Raw genomic sequence first — 24,171 nt, forward strand, 5'->3', positions numbered from 1 at the left:
TCCATCTCACCGGACCAACGGTCCCGGACCCGCTTCCCGCTCGGGACCGAGTCCGGTGTCACCATGTGTCCCAGAGGGGTCCGGAGCCGCCACGTGTCACGCAGACGCGGGCGCGGGTGCAAGCCTTCCGCTAGAAGCTCGCCCACGTGTCCCGCATATGCGGGCGCGGGCACAAGCCTTCCGCTGGAAGACTCGCCCACCCACCGCATTCAATGCGGGTGGTTGAGGCGCCCTCTGCCGCCGCGGCATGCGGTGCAGCTTTTGTCAGGCCTCACTGTAGACCGTATATTACCGAGGTACACAGCGCAGCCGCATGCGCCGCATCCGCACAGAGCCCGTCTACCGCATTAAATGGATACGACGGCACGACACATTTTCATCATACCGCCTACGCCGCAAGCTACACGGCCCGTTCAGCTACGCGGCAGGCAACGCCGCAAGCTACACCCTGGCGCCGTTTCGACAAGACAGGGCATGGCAATGCCGGACGGAAGATTCCCACGGGCAGAGCAAGGAAATCCAGAAATGAGATCTCCGTCGCCTGCAACGCCATAATGTCTGTACAGTATGTTATTTTATACTACATCGTTGGGCCCACCTATCGGGGACTCAACGGCCATGTACGCGCCTCCCTTGAGATATAAAAGGGAGGCACTCGCTGCACACTCTGGACTCTCCAAGGCCAAGGGAAGGCAGACCCGGGGCTGGACACTCTGGTCTCTCTCATCTCTCTGGTCTCTTTGGACTCCGAACAATCCCGTTCTCAACCTCTTGAGAGCACAAGCAATACAACACACAGTGGACGTAGGGTATTACGCTCCGACGGCCCGAACCACTCTAAACCCTCTATGTTCATCGTGTTCTTGCATCTAGATTGGGCTAATCTTAGCTAACCCCCGAGTATACACCCTCTGGGTTTAGACGGGTGCACTACGCCACCCAGCTGTGGGTTTGCACGCCACGACATTTGGCGCGCCAGGTAGGGGAGCTTGGCTTTCGCTTGATCATCGGATCGGCATCACCATGTTTCAGGTGGCGAGTGCCCAGAGGCCAGAACTCACGCGGCAAGCGCCCGCGTCAGCAGGATGGCGACAGCGGGTCATGCTCTCCCAGCTCGTCATCAAGCAGGTCTGGGGGAAGCACAGCTTCAACAAATCCCAGCTCGCAACATACCTCACTCATGTGAGGAAGCCCGCTCCGGCGGAAAGCCGACTCCGGTCGCACCAAGCCCGCTCCGGCGAAAATCCCACTCCGATCGCACTAAGCCGACTCTAGTGGCTCTCTTCGATGTTAAGCCGACTCCGGTCGCACTCCCGACTATACATCTCTGTAAGTCCTACCCTTAGAGGCCCAGCAGGGAATAAAACTTTTTTCTTTGTAACTAGTTAGTACTTCCGTGTGGTCCAGTCCGGTGAGCCTCCCCCGTGGAGGGGTCCAGACCTCTGCGAACCAGGTTCAGGGAAGCGTACTCACCCTCCGGGGTGGTCCGGAGCCCTGTAGCTGCTTAGCATGGTTCCGTACCCTAAGCCTGCATGCTCTACCTCCCTAGGGCTAGTACCGTAGTACCTAAGACTGGGGTCCCGGAGGTCCAGACAGCTCCGGCCTCATAAACCCGTGTTCTGGCTTACATCGCACATCTCATGTACATCTAGTTATAAAGGAAAAGTTTATTCTCAGTTCGCCTCTAAGGATGTTACATTCCAATTTCAATCTACGCATTCTGTTTGCACTAACCCCCACGTGGCTTCTTACTCTTGTGCGGTGATTGTGGTCCGAATTGAATTGGCTAGCTAGTGACTTAGCTCGAGACCCCTCATGGAAGAGAGGGGTTCGGACCCCTGGGAACCTGTAGGTTCAGGGAAGCGCACTCATTCTCCGGGGAGGTTCGGAGCCGTGCAGCCGCTTAGCCTGGTTCCGTACCCTAAGCCTGCACGCACCATCTCCTGTGAATGAGTGCCATAGTACTTAGGACTGGGAACCTGAAGGTCCGGACTTTCTCTTAACCTAAAGGCCGGCCCCTTGAGCTCCGTTCACTGAGCCTAGCTGTCTATCTCAAAGGATCACAACCAACAGGATTTGGGACCCGTGGTCACGCTACTAAGCATCTACCTTGAGTCATGTGCAGGTCCAAACGTGATGATGTAGAAGGTGACCCAAAGGATGGACGACGCAGGATAAGACCCTTGCAGCGCGCACCGCTGGGCGCCAGAAGCAGCCAAGTTGCTCACAGTAGTGGCCCCACCTGCGGGTTCGTTGCCTCTCCCGAGGCGGGCCCGGGGGCCTCTGTCGATACCCTGCAACTGGGGTACCCACTCCTACTGTGCCAAGACTCGCGTAGTTATCCGTAACTACGTCTTAAGGAGCTGAGCAGCCGGACCCCTGGGGTCCAACTCCATCTCACCGGACCAACGGTTCCGGACCCGCTTCCCGCTCGGGACCGGGTCCGGTGTCACTCCTTTCGCTTGAGCTTCACTACATGCCGTTGACCACCACGTCGCATCATACGCTTGCACGTCACAAGCCAAGATGTACATCAAATTCACTCAATGTTATCAATCACTCATCATTCAAGGGTGACCACTATCAGCCCTCCATAAAGCTTGGAACTTTGTTCATCATTGTTGAGTTGTGCCCTGTCACTACACGTGTGTTCTTGCAAAATCACTCTATGAGAATCCTGTATGCTCATCATCAGCAAATAATGATGCACATTGTTTTTACAAGCCTCTGCAATAGTTTTCGTGGTTGCTATGTAGTTGTGTCGCTCCTAGTATTTACACCATATGTTAATAATTGAACTTATCTTCGAATGACAGCAATAAGAACGACATCAAAGAGTACACAGACAAGAAACATAGACCTAATTGCCGGGTTGGCATGGGATCGTCATCATACTGCTCATCATAGCGGCGTGGCTCTGCTACCGCAAGTACCAGAAAGAAAAGGGCACCAAAGAAATTAGGCAAGCGTCACGACGAGACATGGACGATGAGTTCAAGAAGGGGACAGGGCCTCGGAGGTTCACCTACAGACAACTATCGCGGGCGACAAGCCGATTCTCCGACGACGTCATGCTAGGGGAGGGCGGCTTCGGTTCGGTCTACCGTGGGTTCCTGCCGGATCTAGGGCTCCATGTGGCCATCAAGAGGGTCTCCAAGACGTCGAAGCAGGGGAGGAGGGAGTACATCTCCGAGGTGAGCAACAAGGATTAGCAAAGTCACAGGCCAGACAATCCTCCCACTAACATCTGAGCGCGCAATGGTGACAAGGCCTCCCACAAACACGATGTACATAAGCTCAAACAATAGGAAACCAGAGGCAAAGCCTAGGAGGCGGCGCCTTCTCTTGGTGGCAACAAAAGCAAACGAGAGCCCCAGAATACCAACAGGCAGTAGTGTGTAGGGCGCCGAGATAAAAAAAGTGCTCATATCCTTGTGGGTAGCTCCTGGCTCTGTTGGGTTGTGCCCCTGCGTGCTCGTCACGTTGATCGTAGTGACACCAACCAGAGCTCACTACTACAAAAAAAAATATTTTCGGAGGCGGGCAAAAAGCCTTTTCCGAGACGGGCAGCGCAACCGCCTCGGAGCTTCCGTCACAGTTAATGAAGCATTAACCGAGTTAATCAAATTAAAAAATTAAAAAAAAGAAAAGCCCGCGCGAGCCCATCACGGGCCCGCCGAGCCCATCCGCCGCCGCCGCCGGATCCCGCCAGATCCGGCCCCGCCGCAGTTCCTGCAGGCCGGGAGGGAGGTCGGGGAGGGGGCCGCCGTCCACGGGCCACCACGCCGCACGGGCGTCCACGGGCCGAGCTCCACAGCGCCGCCTCGGGCGTGCTCTGCCTCGTCGAGGAGGCCGCTGGATCCGGGCGTCGCCACCAGTTCTGGGCATTGCCAGCCGAGCTGGGCCTCGCCGGCCTCCTTCGCCGGCCGTGCCAGCCGGCTGAGCGGCAGGAGGGGAGGGAGCGGGAGGGGAGGGAGGGAGCCTGGGAGGGGCATGGGAGGTAGGGGCGGCTTGGGCTGTAGGAGGGGGCTGCGGCGGCTGCATGAGGGAGAGGGGGGAGAGAGAGAGGAGAGAATGGGTATGTGAAACCCAAATTGTTGTTTATTTATGCGCGCGCTTGAAATTGGGCCTTTTGGGGTAGCGGGCTGGGTCTAATTTACCGAGACAGTTCATTTACAATGCCCGCCTCTGTTAATCAATTTTGCGAGGCGGTTTTTTATAACCGCCTCGGTTAATAAATAGTGACCGCCTCGGTTAATGCAGGCCATTAACTGAGGCGGTTATTTTTTCTGTCCGCTTCCGAGCCCATTTTTTAGTGCCTCGTAAAATAGAATTTTGTAGTAGTGGCTGCGGTCGCCAACGCCGGAAGAAGCTCGATGGTGCTCTGCAAAGCACACAATCAATAACGCACGCTGCTTATATATGGATCGGAGCAAAAGCCTAAGCGCTCACGTCAACTCTCTAGTTAGAGCTTTACCTTCTTGCTTAGAACTGGGAAGGTTGGCGCGTGCTCTTCGTCGGACTCCTCATCAAGCAGGGGCTCCCTGTCCTGCCAAATTTTAAAAGAAAGATTAGAAAGGTTTGCTTCACGATCGATCAACCCCGGACATGAAAAAAAAAAAGCATAGATCAAGCATCAACTCACAAGGTGGGCGTCGCCAGACTCCGTATCCTGCAGAGACGGCTCCACATCCTACCAAATATTCAGAGTAAGATTATAAAGTTTGCTGCGCAACCGATCAACCCCCGCCTTAACAAGAAAAATATATAACATAGATCTAGCTTAAACTCGACATGGTAGAAACAACGAAGATCGGATTATGACGGCAGCTACAATGAAATTGATCAAGGTTCATAACACACAGCATATATAGCCGAGTTTATGTGAGTCGTGAAAGTTTCTTGCAGCTGGTGAAGCAAATCAAAGGGGCGCGGCGTGCAGAGACGAACGTCAAAAGGCAACAAGCCAAAAGAAAAGGGGCAAAAAAAATAAAGAGAAACCTACAGGGAAAGTTTGAGATTAAAAAAAGAATCGGCAGGCGCCGAGAGATTGAAACCCGCAAACTTTTGCCTTCAGCTTGGAAGAAACAACAACGAGAAGATTTCTAGACACAGTGCTGTGTAAGAATCACATGGCCATGGCCATCAGATAACTGGAAGATGCATAAGAACGTTTGACTGCTACATAGATCGGAACGAAAAATAGAGCCAAATGGCAGACCTAATGAACTGCAGGAAATAGGATAGTGGTATGCATGGATTTAACCCAGAGGCCGTGACCAAAATCTCGAAACCCAAACGAAAACAGGTAGGAAAAAAATCATAGTCGCGCGCTTGCAGGGGAGACGTGGCGAGACTGCCCGCCCCGTTGCTGCAGCGCGCGCGTTCGTCCACCGAGGGCCCTTTTCAAACTGTTTCTTTTTTAGAACCAAAAAAACTTGTGCCAAAATAACAGATGCGAAGAAGAACAAAAGGCCTTGGACGCGCAATGGATCCGGAAGCACTATTTCTGCATCCCCCTGACCAAACCCTCCCACATTAGGATTGCTTGTTAATAGTTGATCCAGCTTAATCGATTCCCCCTCTGAAACTAGAAGTTGTGGCCCGGGAGGTATAATATCAATCACTTGGCGTCCATCCGACGCATCGACTATGGATATTTCATATCCCCCCGGCCAGTTGCAGGGGCCACTCCACGTTCAGCGGACGAGGGCCCACCTGCCCCTGGCCCCGAACGCAAGGCCGCAAGCTTTCCCCCTGCCATTGCCAGCTGCAAGGGGTGGTGCGTCCGTGAGTGGGCATAGCGCGATGCACCGATGCCGCGGCAACTTTTGCTAGCTGCAAGCCCGGTGGCGGACGGACGGTTTCAAATTCTGTGTTGCCTACCGCTCAAGTGAAATTGGAGCGGAAAACATCTACTACCTGGTTGCCGCAGCATACGTCTGAGAAGCGCCATCAAACTGTAATGGAAGCGCCATCAAACTGTAATGATGAACAAACCAGGCGTGTGCGCGGACTGCTGCGCACCATACGGGTACTACTGCTACTGCTAGACCAACCATCACGTCCGCCCTTCATGATACTATTAAGATGCACAACTAGCTAGGCAACAATCATTGCTGATAAAAGCATCAGTAGGGCACGTGAGATCCTCAAGATAAGTTCATAGTTATAGGCAAAAAAAACCATTACTGATCTATCAGCAGACAACAATACAGATTATGCAGGAATTTTAGTCTACTACTAGAGAACTAGACAACATTTTTCACAAATAAAACCAATAATAACTTGCATGTAAATCATCTACTCAACCATGATCAGGCATAACTTTTAGGCAGAGTCAAAATCTTCCCCTACTAAAATATCTCAGCAACTTTTTTGAAAAGTTAAATATCTCAGCAACTCAAGACCAGAAACAGAAAGAGAAAGAGTAAAACAAACATGTCATATACTCATATACATCCCAAATTTCCATTCCACCACCAGCGAGCAAAATTAACAAGGCAGACCAGAGTATCAAACCATCCGAGATTCCATCACCATTCATCAGATCGAAAGCATAGTTCAACTGCATAGACAAGATTAACCAAAAACGCAGTGTTCTCCTCCTCAGCCACATTGGATTCTCTTGTTCGAGTCACTTCACCCAGGCAAGTGATCGATCAAGACACGGTAGACGCCCAGCAGAAACATGCGACCGAGGAGGCACACGAACGAACATACTGCAGGTATCATCATATGGGTACTACTACTGCTAGACCAACCATCACGTCCGCCCTTCTGGCGATTCCACCGATCAAGTACCACATGATACTACTAATAAGATGCAACAGAACTGCGAAGAGGGCACTTCTACTGCTACTGATGATGATAATACTACTCTACTACTACTGCTGAAACAAAATCGGGAAGACGAGTAGTACTACTTGCTGCTGCCGCTACGAGCTCAAGCCAGGCACCGGCGGTGGTTGGCGGCCGGCCGGGGAGGCGCCGCGGGCTCATCAGTCGAGGACGACGACGATGAAGAGGAGGAGGAAGACGAGTGCGGAGGTGGAGGGGCGGCGCCTCTTGTCGGAGCCGGAGGTCGGCGGGGTGGGCGCGGCGGCCGGCGCCAGCGGCGAGGATGCGGCGGCCGGGCTGGCGGGGATGGCCTTGCTGTGGGTGGCGGTTCCACCGGGCTGCTGCTGGGGAGGCGGCGACGGCTTCTCGCTCGTCGGCGGTGGGGGAAGGGCCTCGCCGCCTGCGCAACAACACAACAAAAACAAACAGAAACCAGCGCATGCATTAGTTCACCTCTCGGCTCTCGCATCGATCAAACAGAGAACGCGAAAAGTTAAAGCGGAAAGTAGCAGGAACAGAGCGGGTGCGCGCGAGTTCGTACGTGCTGGCAGCTTGTGGCGAGGCGCGGGGGGCGGCGGGGCGATGACGGGGACGGTGGCAGGGGGCGACGGACCTGCATGCAACAGGACAGCAGAGGTTAACGGCGTTTAGTCCAAAACTTGCGATAATTCGTAGATTCAAAAAGCAAACAACAGAAAATATTTCCAGTAAAGAAGCAGGAGATATTTATTGCAGGGGCAGTATCGTCTTTTGGGCAGAAAAGATGCGCCCCGGCGCCATTTCGTGAGGGCCAAGAAACCAAACGGGCAAGAGAAACGGGCCGGTCTTCCCTGAAAGGCTGCAGCGCTGCTGCAGGCTGTGCAGCTGTGTGCTGCAGAAGCCAGAGGGCGGTTTCGCTCTCTCTGTTCAGAACTCAGAAGGCTCAAACGCAACAACCCTTTTCACGCAGCCGGAACAAGCAGACAAAAACGCAAAAGGGAAGCGGTGGAAAAGCAAAAAGGAAACGCAACATTTCTAGCCTCGCTTGAGCAGTTGAACAGATTTTGTAAGAAAAAAGCACTAGAAACGGGTCAAATCATCAGGCGATCCATGGCTAATTAAAAGCCCACAAAGATCGAAACCAACGCCTCGAAACCCAGAGAGCTCGCGTCCAAACCAAAACGAAAGGCACAGTCGCACAGAGAGATCAGGAAACGCGAGCGCATACGGAGCCACGGGTACATCTGACCCGAAATATGCTCCAACTACTAGTAGTAGAGCTCATGTGATCTGAAAAAAAATCCGGACCGGAAGAGAGGAAAACGAAGCAAAAACGTTCGAACAAACGGGAACAGGACGTACGGGTTCGTCGCCACTGCGGAAGAAGAGAACTCGCAACCAAACACCATCACCGAAAAGCGCGAACTCGAACAGCTCAAGAGCCAAACCAGAGAGCAGCAGAACACACGCACCCATCTCTCGCAAAACCACCATCCCTCCAAACACACCCATCTCGCGCACCGCACAGACGCAGATCTAGAGAGAAGAGAGACTCGGGCGCTGGTCTCACGTACCTTGGCAGGCGGCGGCGAGGTGGGCGCCTCCGGTGCGCAGCCCCCCGCAGGCGGTGTAGAGCGCGAGGAGGTGGGAGGCGTTGAGGCGGGCGAGGACGAGCTGCGGCTGGGCGGCGACGCGGCAGAGGCAGGGGACGCCGCCGCCGAGGTCGACGGAGGCGACGACCGGCTCGCAGCAGGGCGCCGTGGGCATGTCGGGCATGCAGAAGAGCGTGATCTGGGTGGCGAGGTTGGAGGGCTCGCACGCCGGCTGCGCCCCGGCCCTCGTGGCGGCCGCCGCGGCCACGGCGAGGAGGCCGAGCAGCAGTGCGAGGCGGCGGAGGGGGCTCTCCATGGGTGGCGGTGGGGGGCGGGGGCCTCTCGCTCGCTAGGGTTTGAGGGCGGAGCGCTCGGCGCCGGGTAGGCAGGAAGGCTCTGGATGGTGAAGGCTGGTGCGAGTGGGGAAGAAGGGGCCGGCTTTTATAGCGGAGCGGAGCAGCCGAGGCGGGTTGGTGCCAGCTGCCGGTTAGCCGGTGTGGCGAGGGCGGCGTGGTGTGCGTGCGTCGTGGGCTGGGCCGGATAACCAGTATCAGTATGAGCCGAGTTTGTTTGTGGGTTGGGCCGTTTCATGGGCCAAGACACTGTGCGCCTTCGTCTTGAAGCGACGTGACGACTCGATCGGACTTGTGTTGATCGAATTGATGGTTCGCCTCGTTTAACGGACGCCACGAGGCTGGTCCGTGTCAACCCGGCACGACTCGTCCCGGCGGATGACGTGATTCGTATGCTCTTCGGCCTCGATCTCCAGTGGTAGCGTGGTGTCCAAGTTCAAGTCCATCCCATCCATCCGTCCGTTGCTACTAATCCTGACGGCGAGGCTTACGCCTTTGCAAGCCGGAGAGGGATTCACCGTTGGGCTCGCTCGATGTCCATCCAACCGGAGGAGAATCCACATGCAGCAGGCCCCACGCACATGCACGTCCGCGAGCGTAACGGGCGGCGCGCGGTCGCGCCGTGGTCGCGCGGACACGTGTCCGGCGACGAAACACCTCGGCCGGGCCTGGCCGACGGCGGCGCCGCCTCCGGCGCCGGCATCGACGCACTCCCCGGCGACATCCTCGCCGATGAGGTCCTGCGCCGCCTCCGCGCGCACTCCCTCGCCAGGTGCCGGTGCGTGTGCGCGCTCTGGCGCGCCCTCGTGGACGGCCGCGGCCTCCTCCTGCCGCACGCGCTGCCCCCGCGCGCGTTCCCGGGCTTCTTCGCCGACGCCCGCGTCACGCCGTGGAGGAGCGCCCGCCCCTGCTTCCTCCCCCCGCCGGCCTCGTGGGCTCCCGCGCCCGACAGGCTCGCCTTCCTGCGCGCGCACCTCCCGCGCGGCGCCGCCGTGCGGCACTAGTGCAACGGCCTCGTGCTCTGCTTCCAGGACGCGCCCGGGGCGGCGGGCTTCGTGTGCAACCCGACCACGGAGCGGTGGGCGCGCGTGCCGCCCCCGCCGGTGTGGTGGCCGCGCGGGCACGAGGGCCTGTTCCTGGCGTTCGACCCGGCGGTGTCGCTGGACTACGAGGTGCTCCTCCTCCCAGTGCCGCCCCCTCGGCCACAGGGCAACGGCGACGCCGGCCTCCCCGCCGAGGCTCCCAGGCAAGGGCGCGTGACGCTGGGCATGTTCTTTCCGGGATCGTTTGGGAAGGAGCCAGTGCCCGGCGAGGAGAAGCGGCTGCCTCTGCTCGTGTTCTCGTCGGCGACCGGGCAGTGGACGAAGAGGCTGCTCGCGCCGGGCCGGTGCGCCCCGCCCCGCCTCTACGACAGGGTGATGCGGCGGCGCCGGCGGAGCGCGGAGGGCGACGCGTGGGTGCGGACGTGGCGGTCGGCCGTGTACTGCCGCGGCGCGCTCTACGCGCACTGCGAGAAGCGCATCCTGGTGGTGCTCCGCAGCTCGTCGGAGGGGACCTACGACGTGTTCGAACTCCCGGCCGACGCCGGCGACGGCGCCGAGCAGGGAGAGCGCTACGCCGCATGGCACGTCTTGTCGAGCCTCCCCGTAGACTCGATCTTCCCGAGCACCGAGGACGGGGTGCTGCAGCGATACGCCAGCGCCGACACGTTCCGGGTCAAAGCGTGGGCGCTGCGCGAATCGGCAGGCAACGGCGGCGGCGGGCCGCTGCTGGAGTGGACGCTGACGCACGACACGGACCTCGCCGCGCACGCGCGCATGCTGGACCTGCTGCACCACGCGCCGTCCAATTGCGTCCCGCTCGCGGCGGAGGAACCCACTGGCCGCGGCGGCGGCGGCGGCGGCAAGTGCGTGTGGTTCTCCGACGAGGACGGCGAAGAAGCCGCTGCCGATGGTGGCGCGGGAGATGGGTGCCCCGGGCGGCGGTCGTGGAACTGGGACGACGCCAGCCTGCTCGACATAGAGATCGGCGAGCACGAGCTGCTCGACGTTGGGGCCGGTGCGCCGTCCCCGTTCTCGGTCCTGGGGTGCCACCCGGACAAGGAGGTGATCTTCCTCGCCTCCGGCGCGTTCCACGTCGTGGCGTACCATCTCGGCAGCGGCAAGGTGCAGTACCTTGGCCGTGTGATGTCGCCGGGCGACGGTGACCGCCTCGAGAGCGTGCTCCCTTACCGCCCGTGCATCGTCGACGCGCTCCCCCACGACAGCTGGTGAGTCTTCTCTCTGCCTGAGCATCGAATTCCCGTTGCACTGAATTCCCGCTTAATCTGTTCGCGTCAGCATCGAGTAGGCCCATTTGCAATCCACGTTGAGCTTTGACGCTTTGACCATTACTTTTTAAGCACCATGAATCGAATAGCTCTAAATCCAGATTGCTGCTAGCAACATACTTTTGATTACGAATCTGACGATGCCACTTTTACAGTACATGATTGGGATATATTTGAAAGCAAGCCAAGATGTTTCTTTTTTTGAAAAAACAGTAGAGCACCGCCAAATTATTTAAGAAGGGGAAGACGATACAATAAGTGACAATACTTTCAACTCCAATCTCATTCGAGACTGTATGCATGGCAAATTACTGCAAGTCTTGTAACCAGAGATTAAACTTTTCTACCTGGACGTTGATCATAGAGTAAACTTTATTGGTAATTTTTAAACTTATCTCGAGTTCTCATCCCGATCCTGATACTATCAAAATACACATAATAGTCTCCGCTCTCATCACGATCTTTAAACTTGTCTCAAATTCTCATCCCGATCATTTACTTGCAAAATGCACCTAATGCTAATGGTCCGTGAACTTATCTCCTAGTCTCAAACATGTCCATATACTTCCAAAATGCATTCATGTGTTTAGATTTTCTTTGGATTGTTCAAACTTTTAGAATTTTGAATCAAATCACAATCTCACTCAAAATTGATAAGAAATTATCATCTTGGATACAATATTTGATGATTTTAAAGTCGTTATTTTAAAGCATTTATTTAATAGTTGATTTTTTTATCTTAGAGATAAAAACAATGTTAAAGCCATTTATTCTTTGCTCTAAAAATTCTAAGAAATTCACAGAAAATAATTCAACTTTGCATTATTTAGAGATTTTAGTATTCCACATTCAATTTATGATAATTATTCATAAATTTTGGATCCACTTTGAGTTGAAATCTAACTTGATTTCAAGCCCAAACAAATTTTAAACAATTCATAATTTTTTTAAAATAAATAAATAATATATTTTTAGAAAGATATGGGTCTGGATAAGAGCGTGAGACAAGTTTAAGAGCCATTTCGTGCTGTTTGAGATTATCAAAACTAGGACGAGAACTTGGGACACCTTGAAGGACTATTATGTGCATTCACTCTTAATCATATTGTACTCGAACTAATCCAGTTTCTTCCTCATTCATCTTCAGCCAGTTCGCAAGCTTGAAGAGCGCCGTCAGGAGTCAATGGTTGGACCACGGTTCGGCAAAGATGCCAAGATTTCATTCCCATTTTAACAGTTATTATACTAGATAGGTTAATTTGCTGTTACTTCTAGATTCACATTGTACCATTAAGTCCAACGATAAATCTAGGCGTGCTGCTTAATGCCAGCATAAGCATAAGGTTGCAACTTGCAAGCAATAAAGTTGCATAAGCATAAGCATAAGGTTGCATAAGCCCCCCTGGACTCCACGTCTCCTCGTGCGCGCGAGCCCGCGAGGCGAGACAGCGAGAGCCGAGAGCCCTCTGCACACGCGCGCGGCGCGCACCTGCACTCCTTCACGCCGTACAGGCCAATCCTCCCAGTCCCAGACGCGGTGCTCGACGCGTCCCCACGAGAGCCGCCTCAGCTTCCCATGCGCGCGCACTGTTCCCGCTTCAGCCGCACAAGCTATGCAGCCGCCTCAACCCACGCTTCTTCCGGCAAGACGGCGCAACGCGCGCTCCACTCGGCGGCGGCCGCTCCCGATCGCCGCGCGCCGCCCGGGCTCGGTGTGCCCGCCGCGCAACACCTTGGGTGTACGCTCGAGCTCGCCGCGGCGATCAGGTCGGCCTCTGCGGTCCCCGACGGCGCCCGCGGCGGCGGCAGCGCCCTCGGGAGGTGCCTCCACGGGATCGCCGTGAAGGCCGGGCGCGTGGCGAGCAGCGCGGCGGTGGCGAAGGCGGTCATGGACATGTACGGGCGGTCGGGGGCCCTCGCGGACGCCCGCCTGGTGTTCGACGAAATTGCGCGCCCCGATGCGGTGTGCTGGAACATCCTCATCACCGCGTCCTCTCGCGGCGGGCACTTCGACGACGCGGTCGGTCTGTTCCGGTCGATGCTCGCTTGCGGTGCGGTGCAGAGCATGCCGACCGCGGTGACAGTGGCTGTGGTTGTTCCGGCATGCGCCAAGTGGAGGCGTTTGCAGACTGGCAGGAGCGTCCATGGGTACGTGGTCAAAACCGGCTTGGAATCAGATACTCTGTGTGGAAATGCGTTGGTGTCGATGTATGCAAAGTGTGGTGGAAGCAGGGCAATGGATGATGCATGCAGAGCATTTTCTTCGATTGGTTGTAAGGATGTTGTTTCATGGAATTCAATCATTGCAGGGTACATAGAGAATGGGTTATTTCAGGAGGCACTTGTGCTGTTTGGCCAGATGATCTCACAGGGATTTCTTCCTAATTATTCAACAGTGGCTAACATTCTTCCTGTGTGTGCATTCACAGAGTTTGGTAGGTATTATGGGAAACAAGTTCACGGTTTCTTGGTCCGGCATGGTTTGGACATGGATATTTCTGTTTGCAATGCACTGATGACACATTATTCCAGAGTGTTTGAAATAGAGGCTTTGGAGTCTGTATTTGCAAGTATGGATGTGAGGGATATCGTTACTTGGAACACCATTATTGCCGGATATGTGATGAATGGGTATCACTTTAGGGCGCTAGACCTATTTCAGGGGCTTCTGTCCACAGGAATCGCTCCCGATTCTGTTTCTTTTATCAGTCTGCTCACTGCTTGTGCTCAATTACGTGATGTCAAAGCAGGGATTGGGGTTCATGGTTATATCTTTCGAAGGCCAGCGCTTCTACAAGAAACATCCTTAATGAATGCTCTCGTCACATTTTATAGCCAGTGTGACAGGTTTGATGATGCTTTCCGTGCTTTCACGGCTATTCTGAACAAAGATTTAATATCATGGAATGCAATTCTGTCTGCTTGTGCTAACAGTGAACAGCATATTGAGGGGTTCTTTGGACTGTTGGGTGAAATGTGCCATCAGTGGGACTCAGTCACAGTCTTGAATGTTATACGCATGAGTGCCTTCTGTGGGATTAACATGGTTCGTGAAGCGCATGGCTGGTCCCTACGAGTCGGTTATACAGGTGAAACTTCAGTAGGAAACGCTATTCTGGATGCATATGTGAAGTGTGGATACTCACAGGATGCAAATATATTTTTCAGAAACCTTGCTGGGCGGAACATTGTAACTGACAATATAATGATTTCTTGCTACATGAAGAATAACTGTATAGAGGATGCCGAGGTAATCTTCAACCATATGGCTGAGAAAGATTTGACTTCATCGAATCTGATGATCCAATTGTATGCACAAAATGACATGGATGATCAAGCTGTCAGTCTGTTTAATCACTTGCAGTCTGAAGGATTGAAACCTGATATTGTCAGCATTACAGGGGTTCTTGAGGCTTGCATCCATTTGTGTTCTGTACAGCTTGTGAGACAATGCCATACCTACATGCTCAGAGCATCCCTAGAAGACATCCATCTTGAAGGGGCTCTTCTTGATGCGTACTCGAAGTGCGGCAACATAACCAATGCATACAACATCTTTCAAGTCAGCCCAAAAAAGGACCTTGTCACATTCACTGCCATGATTGGATGTTATGCGATGCATGGAATGGCAGAAGAGGCAGTAGAGCTGTTCTCTAAAATGCTTAAACTTGGCATTAGGCCAGATCATGTAGTTCTCACCACACTACTGTCAGCATGCAGTCATGCTGGGCTGGTTGATGCAGGAATAAAGATTTTCAAGTCCATCAGAGATATTCACAGAATTGAACCTACAGCTGAACACTATGCATGTATGGTTGATCTTCTTGCCCGTAGAGGACATCTCCAAGATGCATATATGTTTGCCTTGGATATGCCCCCTCACGCAGTCAATGCAAATGCATGGGGCTCCCTTCTAGGGGCATGCAAAGTCCATGGAGAAATCGAACTTGGCCAGCTTGCAGCTGATCACTTGTTCACTATGGAGGGTGAGAACATAGGGAACTACGTCATTATGTCAAACATCTATGCAGCTGATGAGAAATGGGATGGCGTTGAGCATGTCAGGAAACTTATGAAGTCCAAGGATATGAAGAAACCTGCAGGATGCAGCTGGATTGAGGTTGAGAAGACCAGGCATTTATTCATAGCCAGTGATGTTAAGCACCAAGATAGGTCTTGTATTTATGATATGTTAGGAAGTTTGTACCAGCAGATCAAAGATACCCAGACACAGAACATGACGATGACACAATCTATGTGACCGCCAGTTGCAGTCTTGCAGAAACTAGAGGTGCAGTGCTCTTTATCAAAGATGTGCTCATTGACTTGCCTGACTCGGGTTGCAAGACCTCCACTTCCAGTCTGCAAATTACTGATGAAACTGCACTTGTCTGACTGAGGTATGCAGTAACCTAAGCATGTAACATTGATGTGTATGATGCATTCTAATTTGTCTCCTGACCGCTGGTGCTATTGATCTGTGTGTGAAACTAATAATTTGTAGGCCTTAATGTTTATATTACATCAGTACAGTTGTACTGCGTGAAACTAACAAATTCATCCTATTGGCAGAGCCAATAATGAGGATTTACAGTTAGGTCTATTGAGCATTTGAGCTTCAGTTGCTTAGAAGGCAATTGTTGTAATCTGTCCAAGAACAGTATGCATGTTCATGTCCTAGCAGATGGTAATTTAATAGCATCCCATGCCATTTTGATTTCACTTCTTTTTGTCTTTGTAGACCTAGGTATAATAGATTTTTATTTTATTCATGAATTTCGTTCCTGGCATTTTGTTATCTTTTATAACTTTATTAAAATATGTGGTAAGGTTGTACCTGTTAATTTTACTCATATCCAGAGGCGAGAATGTATTCTGCTCTAAGTAAAAATAAAGTTCCTTTTCTCTTGTCTGCAATAGGCCTGTACAAAAATCCTTCATGTGGCCTACTGTTACCTTTTCCGGCTATCCCTTCTCTCTTAGGCCTCCTCCAACAACACTAGCGACGTCGCCAGCCAAGAGAAGGAGAGAGAAGGCCAGCACAGTACCAACATGTAGATTGGGATGCGTGTCTGTGAGGAGAGCTGCATCCGGTAGCGTTCTCGCCTAGCGAGAGTTGTACCGCTAGCAACTACTGTTCACCGATTAAAATACTAATTTAGCTGGCGACTTCGACCTCCGTTGGAGGAGGCCTTACTAAGGTAATCTATCATGGTGATTGAAGTAGGATTTACGCTTTTAACATGAGAGAGATTTGTTTCCTTTTTTAAAACGAGTAAAAAAAGCTTATATGTGCTTTCAGTTTGTTTCTTGAGCATGTTGACCATCGTATGCATTGGTGAATGAGGTTCTATTTTTTTTTAAAAAAAACAAATGAGTTCTAAAGTGATTTTTCAAGGTAACTGGGGTTCATAGAAAGTATAACTTGTGACTTGCTGTTAAAAAATGTTGACATTTCCTTCATTTCAACCATATAGGTGCATATCGTACACACTTCTCCCCTTGTTGAGGACAGGTTTAGTGTAGCAGCTGTTGGTATTGGCACTTGGCAATGTGTCAACTGTCAACACGGTCAATAGCATTTCTGTAGGCAGACTCTGACCAAAGACCTGAAGGTAAAAAAGCATTTAGGCTTGAAGGGATGACTATAATTATTTTCTCCGCATAATGCTCATGGTGACCATTAATTGACCACGTTCAATTGTTTGTCTTCCGATCTAAATTATTCATTGTAAATGTTGCCAGTTCCGGTGCTTGAGGCTTCACGTGAATGAAGTTTCAATAGGAAACTTTATCCAATTGGTCCAGAAAGCCACTTTCAAGAAATAAGCATGCAGAATCCTGCACCTGCTACGGTTCAGAACTTCCTGCAGTTTTGGTAAGAAGCTGATTAAAATTCGTCGTATTGATTCCTGATTTTTGAATTTGGGGATATGTGGTATGGCATCACTTTTGCATTATTGTGCCGCTCCCATTCCAGGTTCTATTGCTGCTGATCTCAACTATTGGATCCAGGGGGCCAAGGTCGAATTGCTCAAGTTCACCATCAACTGCTGGATCCAGTTCAAACAGCAAGCCAAAAGGGCAAGTTTGTTGTGGTCACTTGTCTGCTGCATCGTGAGAAGGGGCTGGATGTTTGGGAAGGAATCTTCATAGCTCTCGAGACTCGAGAGTCAAAGCAATTGCGACTGGCAGAAGCCGAATCCACCACGAACACAAACCTAACCAGGGGGTCCAGGCTTGCAGCCGTGCAGTGCAGGGCGCGCTTTTTTTTTCCGGAAATACCCCTGGCCGCCGTCCACGAAATTCCGAGCCCGAACAGGTCACCAACCAAACTCGGCGCGGGGAAGACCGTTCGGCCGTACTGCTATAATAGCGTCCTCTGCCTCCACGAAGCCGCTCCCCTTCGCGCCGCGCGGAGAAAAAAAAAAGTCGATTCCCCTTTGCTCTCTGCTCGCCGGGAAACTCCGTCGCTGTTGATGGATCTCGGAAGGACCAAATCCGCCGCCGCCGCAGCACTGCTCGAAGCGACCTCCCGCCCGTCCGGACTGCCCTTCTCGGCCCCCGCCACGCCGTGGTTCCGGGAGCTGTGGGTCAACGCCTCCAAATAACGGGTCTCCGAGAGGTACGCTCACTGGCTCGATTCGGTTGAATACGTTGGAATTTCTGGTCTGGATTGGGATGTTCAGTGCGTGTTAATTTTGATGGCCTTGGTTTTAAGCCGGGCTTGGTTGCTGTTGACTTTTGCAACCAGTTGGTTGTTCATTCGAACTACTTCACCATTGCTTCTCCAACATAAAAAGATTATTCCGATTCGCCGGATCATACTGATAACAAGTCTTGATAGTCGTGACAATGGTTAATCCAAACATGGCAGATAGAAGTGGAGCCTGATTGTAATTAGTCTCTTTTCAGCTTTCACTCTTCTAAGCCTTATTATGATGAGCCTGTGTTGGGTTAAGTGAGCTGACCCCTTTTCCCTATGTCATAGGAGAACATTGGTGGATTTCTCAACTGGTGGTGGGAAATAAACCGAAGGCCCCAGCATCCTTGTGATACCAATCATAACATTGGGGCCTTCTTCACTTTACAAATTAGATTGTTCAAGAAGGCGTCCAACTGTCAAAATGCATAGACAGAAGATCCCAAACTCTGGGTGGGCTGCGTTTGATCGCAAGTGGCGCAGCACAGATGGCAGAGGGGATGAAGGTGGGGCCGATTCTTTTCCAGCCCTCTCAGATTTCGGGGCCCCCAATCCTGCTAGCAGCTCAATTACAGGAAAGAATGGGCCAAAACCAAAGCCTTTTGCTTCAGTGGTTCGCCCTAGTGTTGATTTCGGTGCTGTTAGCAATGGGGGCGGAAGTAAGCGTTCAGCAGATCATGTGGATAATGTGAATCATGGTGCAAGCGCTGCATCTGATAATAAAATTAAGCTGTTGAAAGATGCTCATAGTTGGGCTGACAGTAATTTAATCGAGGATGTACTGGCTGCTGTGAATAATGATGTCACCCAAGCATCTGATTTGTTGCAAGCTATAGTATCTCCTGACTTGCAGACAGGAGAGGGCAGAACATGTGGCCAACTTGCTGCTGAGATGAATAAAACTCATAGTTTACAATCAGAAGATTCTACAGAAGACAATAGAAAGCCAGATAGCTCACATTTGTTGCTGCTGCCAATGAATTCGCCCTCCATACCCTTGGAGCCTGAATTGGAGGAGCTTGATGATGATTACTTGAACTACCGGAAAGATGCATTGAAGATAATGAGGTATGCTAAAAAAATCCTTGTTTATGCTCATGATTTGTCAAGTTGTCTTCTCTTAGCATAGAATTTGATCTGGGTTATGCATAGGAGAAGTGTATCTGCTCTTTCTTTCCACCAGGAGTCAGGATGACCATGTTAAGCATAGAACCTGCATATGTGACTCTTATAATCCCAAACTTGCTTGAGCATTCAAAGTCAATAATTTGTACAGTATTCTAGATAGAATTTGAGAACCATGAATTATAGGGCTCATTTGAGTCTTTAAAAATTGTTTGGCTACTAAGAATTTGAAGATGACCATATTTTTGTTTAAAGCCTAATGGGTATCCTCTAACTATTTACTGCATTCTTATAGCGGAGGTTTGTACACTTGTTTTTCGTGATGATCAAAGTCAACTCTTCTCCAGTGAAATAAGGAACCTCTTTCTTTCCTTTTGGTCACAGAGCTGCCACAAGGCATTCCCAGTCCGCTAGCAATGCATTCCTGAGAGGTGATCACGCTGCTGCCAAGGAACTTTCTCTCAGAGCTCAGGAAGAGCGGGCGGCTGCTGAAAAACTGAATAATAAGGCAGCGGAAGAAATATTTCGTCTCAGAAATAGTAATAATGACATCTGGAAGATAGACATGCATGGTCTACATGCCTCAGAGGCTGTAGAAGTATTGGAGAGGCATCTCTACATGATAGAGTTCCAGCAAACTGGGAACAATTCAACTTCAGCTGAGGACTTAGCTATTTTGGAAGGTGCATATTCTAAATCAACCACTGGTTCAAATGTTGAGCTTGCTGCTGAGAAGGTGGTGCTACGCAAACCTAAGCAGGCTATTTTACATGTGATCACAGGTAATATGGTTCCTCTATGCATTGCTTGCTATTTCATATAGTTGGTGGTTTCATATCAAAGCTTTAACTGTTTACGTTCATAAAATTTTCTTGCCACTATCTTTGGAATTATGATCTGCCAATGTGTAGTTTAATGGATGACGAGAGTATCTCTCTTACAAATAATGTATTCATTTGGTTTGTTCAACAGCATAGAAGAGAGAATACTTGATCTCATTTTATTATTAGCAACACAAGCTTTGGTAAGCACTCATTTCTGTTTGCGTTTTACACAGGGATTGGCAAACATAGCAAAGGGCAGGCTTCACTGCCTGTTGCAGTTAAGAGCTTCCTTATTGAGAACGGGTAACAGTCTATGCCATTTGTACAACCAACACACAAGTATGGATGTATGATTGACAGCTTTCTTTGCTTGCAGGTATCGATTTGATGAGCTGAGGCCTGGTGTTTTTGCTGTCCGTCCCAAATTCCGCCGCCGGTGAACCTGCAGAATTTTGTACAATTGTAACATGATGCATAAGTTGTGCTGGCATAGCTACTGCCTGTGAAACTAGAATGGCAGGAGGGAATAGCAGAAATTCCAGCAATAGTCTATTTATCTTGAATATAGCAAATGTATACATGTATTGATGTTATTTAGTCTCATTGAACTGCAGTTCTGTAGTCACTTGAGAAAAGACACATTAAATTCATTTGTAATGTTCTGTAACTGTACTAGTTTACAGCTTGACATGCAACATTGTACCACAGAATTCGGTTGTAATTCTCTCTAACCAGTATTTGGTTACTAGTATTTCCAGATCACCTTCTCGACTCTAATATTTGACAGCGATGTAATGCATCTGTCCTCCAAGCTCCAAGCATGCATTTGTCAGTTGATAAACATTTGCCATGACATGAGTCTTCAGCTCAGTCCATGGCTGTTTGAGATTGGGAGCTTATGCCCATGCATGAATTTTGGACATGTGGGAAGATCAACCCTGTCCCCAGCAACAGAAAAGACACCAGCAGCATAGGTTTTCTTTCACACCAAATCAGCACTAACCAGCCAGCGATAATTTATTTTCATAGCAAATTAGAACTGCCACAGCCTGCCGAACGAAGCGGAGCAGGCCACAAAATAGAGAGGAGCTAAATGGAAACGAGAAGATAAAGAAGCAGCAAGCACTTGATCGCTGCACATCTTGCCACGTGGCATACGTTTCTACGGCACACCCCTCTGGCCCTCTCTGATCCTCTGTGGCCTTTGCGCCGCATGCCGGCGTGCGAGCTTTCATTTTCGCGCAGTCTCGTGGTTCACACCACAAGTGCCTGCCCGTGGCCACAGCGCCACACCCACAGGCCACAGCACGCATCGCGTAGTTGGCTCGGGGGACCCAGGAGTCAGCGTCACACCGCTCGCTGCCGAAGCTTTCGTCGCGTCTCCTAGGCGCTCGGAGGCCGCGGCGTGAGCAAGCAAGCGATGGCCTCCCTGGCGGCGGCGACGCGGCACCCTTCCCCGACCGTCCTCGCCTCCGCCCCTCGCCACCGGCTTCGCCTCAGCCGCCGTGTGAGTGCTCGTGTCCACCCCCTGTCGCCAGCCCTTGCCACCGCACAACTACTTGCCTCGTCCTCTTCATTCCTGGGCTTTGATGCTAGAGTGGCGTAATCTGACAGTAGAACTCTGTAATTTCGTTGATGGAATCCCCATGCAGCGCCGCGGCTAGTGGGCGCCCGGCACATAAGGGTCTGAAAGCTGCACCTCGTTCTGAAGCAGCGGGAGACGATGGAAACATTTAGGGGAACTAGTTCGATATTAATTATCCGGATCTAATTAAAATGAAACATTAGAGTTGAATTACATATTCATTCAAAAGAATTACATATTCACTGTGAGTGTTTGATTTGGAGGTTGATTGAGATGGTAACAGTAGTTTGGATCAAATGTGTGAATGTGTTTACTGAAGGGCCAAATTGATGGTTTGGATCGTCAGTATATGGCTATATGATATACAGAGAAACCATTATATCTGCTTGCAGCATATACTGACGTTGTGTCTATAATTTGCCCATTTCTAAGTTTTTGGTCATACTTCAATAATTAGGAGAGAAATGGTTCTATCACGCCGCATGTGTGCGCGCGCGCGCCTTTAGCATGTGTTACACTTAATGCTGCAAACTGCCCATGTCATTCATAAATGAGCTTGGTCTAAACTAACGATAAGGTTTATGCCCATTTTGGCATCGGTTTAGTTTCCTTTCTTTGCCTATTTTCTGTTATGTAAAATGTTTGTTCATCCTGCTACAGAATTCAATTCTAAAGATTAAGTTTATTTACTCCAGCAATGTTCATTTGCAGGGACATCCACCATTCAAACTGGGCTACCAAACATCACGGATAAAGGTCAATGCCCTGTTTGGGTGGCATAGGGGAGACACAACAGCACGTGAATTGATCCCTCCTGCTGAATCATATACGCTCTCAGGGTCAGCCTCAGAGGTGTTTTGTGTTTCTTGGGTGAACTCTGTTTCCAGGACCTATGCACCTAATTCATGATTTCCTTAAATCATCCCTTTGTTTCAGGTAGGTGCAAAACCACATGAGGTGTCTATTTCTGTTGCTTCTTCTATCATGGACATTCCTGCTGCGGATTGGGATGCCTGTGCGTGTGATCCAGCTGGTCCTGAAGAGTTCAACCCCTTCCTTACCCATGCATTCCTCTCAAGCTTAGAAGAATCAGGTTCTGCAGTGAAGGTAAGCATATGAAACATTACTGCTGATTCCTTGCTGAGAATCGACAGTTGGACACCTCACACTCATAGTGTGGTATCTCTGCTAACCCATTTGTAAATTTATTGACGCATTGATGTGAGTATTTTCCTTTGTCATGTAGGTTAGTTTTCTTGTTGAAGCATACAGTGGCATTTCAGTTTTAATTGTTAAGCAATCAAGCCAACTACAAACATTTGCAATGCTGTGCACATTGTTGTTGACAATAATTTGCCACATTTAATTGAGAACAGAACAACAAACAAGATTTGTGCTGCAATGTCGCCAGACATATTTATGAATCACAAATTTATGTGTTACCTATGACGATGGAGTTGCTTTTGCTATGTGCTTAGCCTGACCCCCACATGATTAGATGTGATGTGTAATAAGTTGTCTTTGTAAAATTTATTCCCGTAGATTGGACAAAGGTTAGCTGCAGCTTTTGTTATGTACTACTATGCATGGTTGCACACTTTATTATCTTATTGACCTCCTTGAGACCTTACCTCCTCGACTAATTTCAGGAAACAGGTTGGTTACCTTTCCATGTTGTTGCACGGGATGAGACTGGACATATTATAGGTGTTGTTCCACTTTACCTAAAAAGGTTTAACATAATTAACAGAATATCATCTCTTGTTTTTCTACTTTCTGTGTACAGTATGCTCCTTTCATCTTATTCAATGGCTGAGCAACAATAATGTGAACTTGCAGCCATTCTAGAGGAGAGTTTGTGTTTGATCAGTCATGGGCAGAAGCTTACTACAGCTATGGCCTTGAATACTATCCGAAGCTCCAGTCTTGCGTGCCATTTACTCCAGTAACTGGCCAAAGAATATTACTTCGAAGTACACCTTACCGAGATCAAGTTTTTGATGCACTAGTCAAAGGTTTGAAGAGCCTGACAGCCAAGGTATCAGAGTTAGAATTTTTTTTTGCAAGTTTTGGTTTGGTAGTAATTTGCTTGAATGCCCAAGGAAAATCTTATAGTGTATATGTTTTGCTGTTAATCAATTCTACCTATCAGCTCTTATATTTCATATGGCATTGTGATATCCTCTAGGACTCACCATTTCTTGATACTTGACTCATTTGTTCTCATTTTGTTTTTCTTGACATTTACAATTTGTATCAAGTAAGTCATTACGGAACTAGAAGAACTATGTATTCTGCTTGCATCTGCAAAATTCCCAAATCAGCACTAGGTCATTACGGAATTTGTCTGGTGGCAGTAAGTCTATGATGAAGTAATTAGAGTTATCAAGATCTGGCTTTCTTTAGAATCATTTCTCTTCGTGGTGTTTACTGTTTTAAGTTTTGTATTATACTATTATGTGAAGTAGCATTAACTTTTTAGAGCTGCTATGTTCATTTATTAATAACTTCTGTATAGCTCTAGAGGAGACAACCTTTGGATGTATTGACCTAATTAAATCTTTTGGTTTCTGCTGCATTACAGATGAATGTGTCATCATTACATATTACTTTTCCATCTGAAGGTGAATTCAGCAAACTGAAGGATAATGGGCTGTTACAAAGGATTGGGTTGCAATATCACTGGAGAAATCGGAATTACAAAAGGTATGCTAATATAAGATGTGATTACTAGCATTTCTTTCTGGATGGTTCAATGCTTCAATGTGGGACTTCTAAGTTCTAACCATATTATACTGTAACTTGGGACCAATGCCCCTTTTCATACTTGGATGGGACATT

The 24,171-nt window shown here is 50.1% G+C and overlaps 3 protein-coding genes across 4 annotated transcripts; 2 read left to right on the forward strand and 1 right to left on the reverse strand.

Annotated features, from left to right (window-relative positions):
• Positions 1 to 4,465: 4,465 nt before the first annotated feature.
• LOC120640151 (predicted GPI-anchored protein 58) lies at positions 4,466 to 8,804 on the reverse strand. The gene is made up of 5 exons (XM_039916026.1): positions 8,394 to 8,804; positions 7,382 to 7,453; positions 7,047 to 7,240; positions 4,646 to 4,693; positions 4,466 to 4,549 (listed from the first exon to the last, which is right to left on the reverse strand). Exons 1-5 carry the CDS (start codon positions 8,725 to 8,727, stop codon positions 4,466 to 4,468), a joined length of 732 nt encoding a protein of 243 aa, XP_039771960.1. The 5' UTR covers positions 8,728 to 8,804.
• Positions 8,805 to 12,628: 3,824 nt separating this feature from the next.
• Positions 12,629 to 20,510, forward strand: LOC120641082 (polyadenylate-binding protein-interacting protein 7-like). Of its 2 annotated transcripts, XM_039917040.1 has the most exons (8): positions 12,629 to 15,493; positions 16,571 to 16,708; positions 16,839 to 16,971; positions 17,074 to 17,718; positions 18,085 to 18,864; positions 19,306 to 19,703; positions 19,979 to 20,048; positions 20,122 to 20,510. In XM_039917040.1, exons 5-8 carry the CDS (start codon positions 18,221 to 18,223, stop codon positions 20,183 to 20,185), a joined length of 1,176 nt encoding a protein of 391 aa, XP_039772974.1. In that variant the 5' UTR covers positions 12,629 to 15,493; positions 16,571 to 16,708; positions 16,839 to 16,971; positions 17,074 to 17,718; positions 18,085 to 18,220; the 3' UTR covers positions 20,186 to 20,510. The 2 variants fall into 2 exon arrangements, with proteins under 2 accessions (XP_039772974.1, XP_039772975.1); XM_039917041.1 differs by lacking the exon at positions 16,571 to 16,708 and having other exon boundaries at positions 12,889 to 15,493.
• On the forward strand, positions 12,670 to 15,354 carry LOC120640152 (putative pentatricopeptide repeat-containing protein At5g08490). Its single transcript, XM_039916027.1, has 4 exons — positions 12,670 to 13,241; positions 13,929 to 14,139; positions 14,242 to 14,343; positions 14,458 to 15,354. The coding sequence occupies exons 1-4, from the start codon at positions 12,670 to 12,672 to the stop codon at positions 15,352 to 15,354; spliced, it is 1,782 nt and encodes a 593-aa protein (XP_039771961.1).
• Positions 20,511 to 24,171: the final 3,661 nt, after the last annotated feature.

This window comes from Panicum virgatum, chromosome 7K (genome assembly GCF_016808335.1).
Source record: "Panicum virgatum strain AP13 chromosome 7K, P.virgatum_v5, whole genome shotgun sequence".
Lineage (NCBI taxonomy): Eukaryota > Viridiplantae > Streptophyta > Magnoliopsida > Poales > Poaceae > Panicum > Panicum virgatum.

Bases quoted from the DNA above. Each gene is read 5' to 3' on its own strand.
- LOC120640151 (XM_039916026.1), bottom strand. From the start codon at position 8,727: ATGGAGAGCCCCCTCCGCCGCCTCGCACTGCTGCTCGGCCTCCTCGCC. The intron at 7,241-7,381 runs GTACGAACTCGC...GTTGTTGCGCAG, and splicing joins TCGCCACAAGCTGCCAGCAC to GCGGCGAGGCCCTTCCCCCA. The intron at 4,550-4,645 runs GTGAGTTGATGC...AAAATTTGGCAG, and splicing joins AGTCTGGCGACGCCCACCTT to GACAGGGAGCCCCTGCTTGA.
- LOC120640152 (XM_039916027.1), top strand. From the start codon at position 12,670: ATGCGCGCGCACTGTTCCCGCTTCAGCCGCACAAGCTATGCAGCCGCC. The intron at 13,242-13,928 runs GTACGTGGTCAA...CACATTTTATAG, and splicing joins ACTGGCAGGAGCGTCCATGG to CCAGTGTGACAGGTTTGATG. The intron at 14,344-14,457 runs GTAATCTTCAAC...AATCACTTGCAG, and splicing joins ACTGTATAGAGGATGCCGAG to TCTGAAGGATTGAAACCTGA.
- LOC120641082 (XM_039917040.1), top strand. From the start codon at position 18,221: ATGCATAGACAGAAGATCCCAAACTCTGGGTGGGCTGCGTTTGATCGC. The intron at 18,865-19,305 runs GTATGCTAAAAA...TTTTGGTCACAG, and splicing joins GATGCATTGAAGATAATGAG to AGCTGCCACAAGGCATTCCC. The intron at 20,049-20,121 runs GTAACAGTCTAT...CTTTGCTTGCAG, and splicing joins AGCTTCCTTATTGAGAACGG to GTATCGATTTGATGAGCTGA.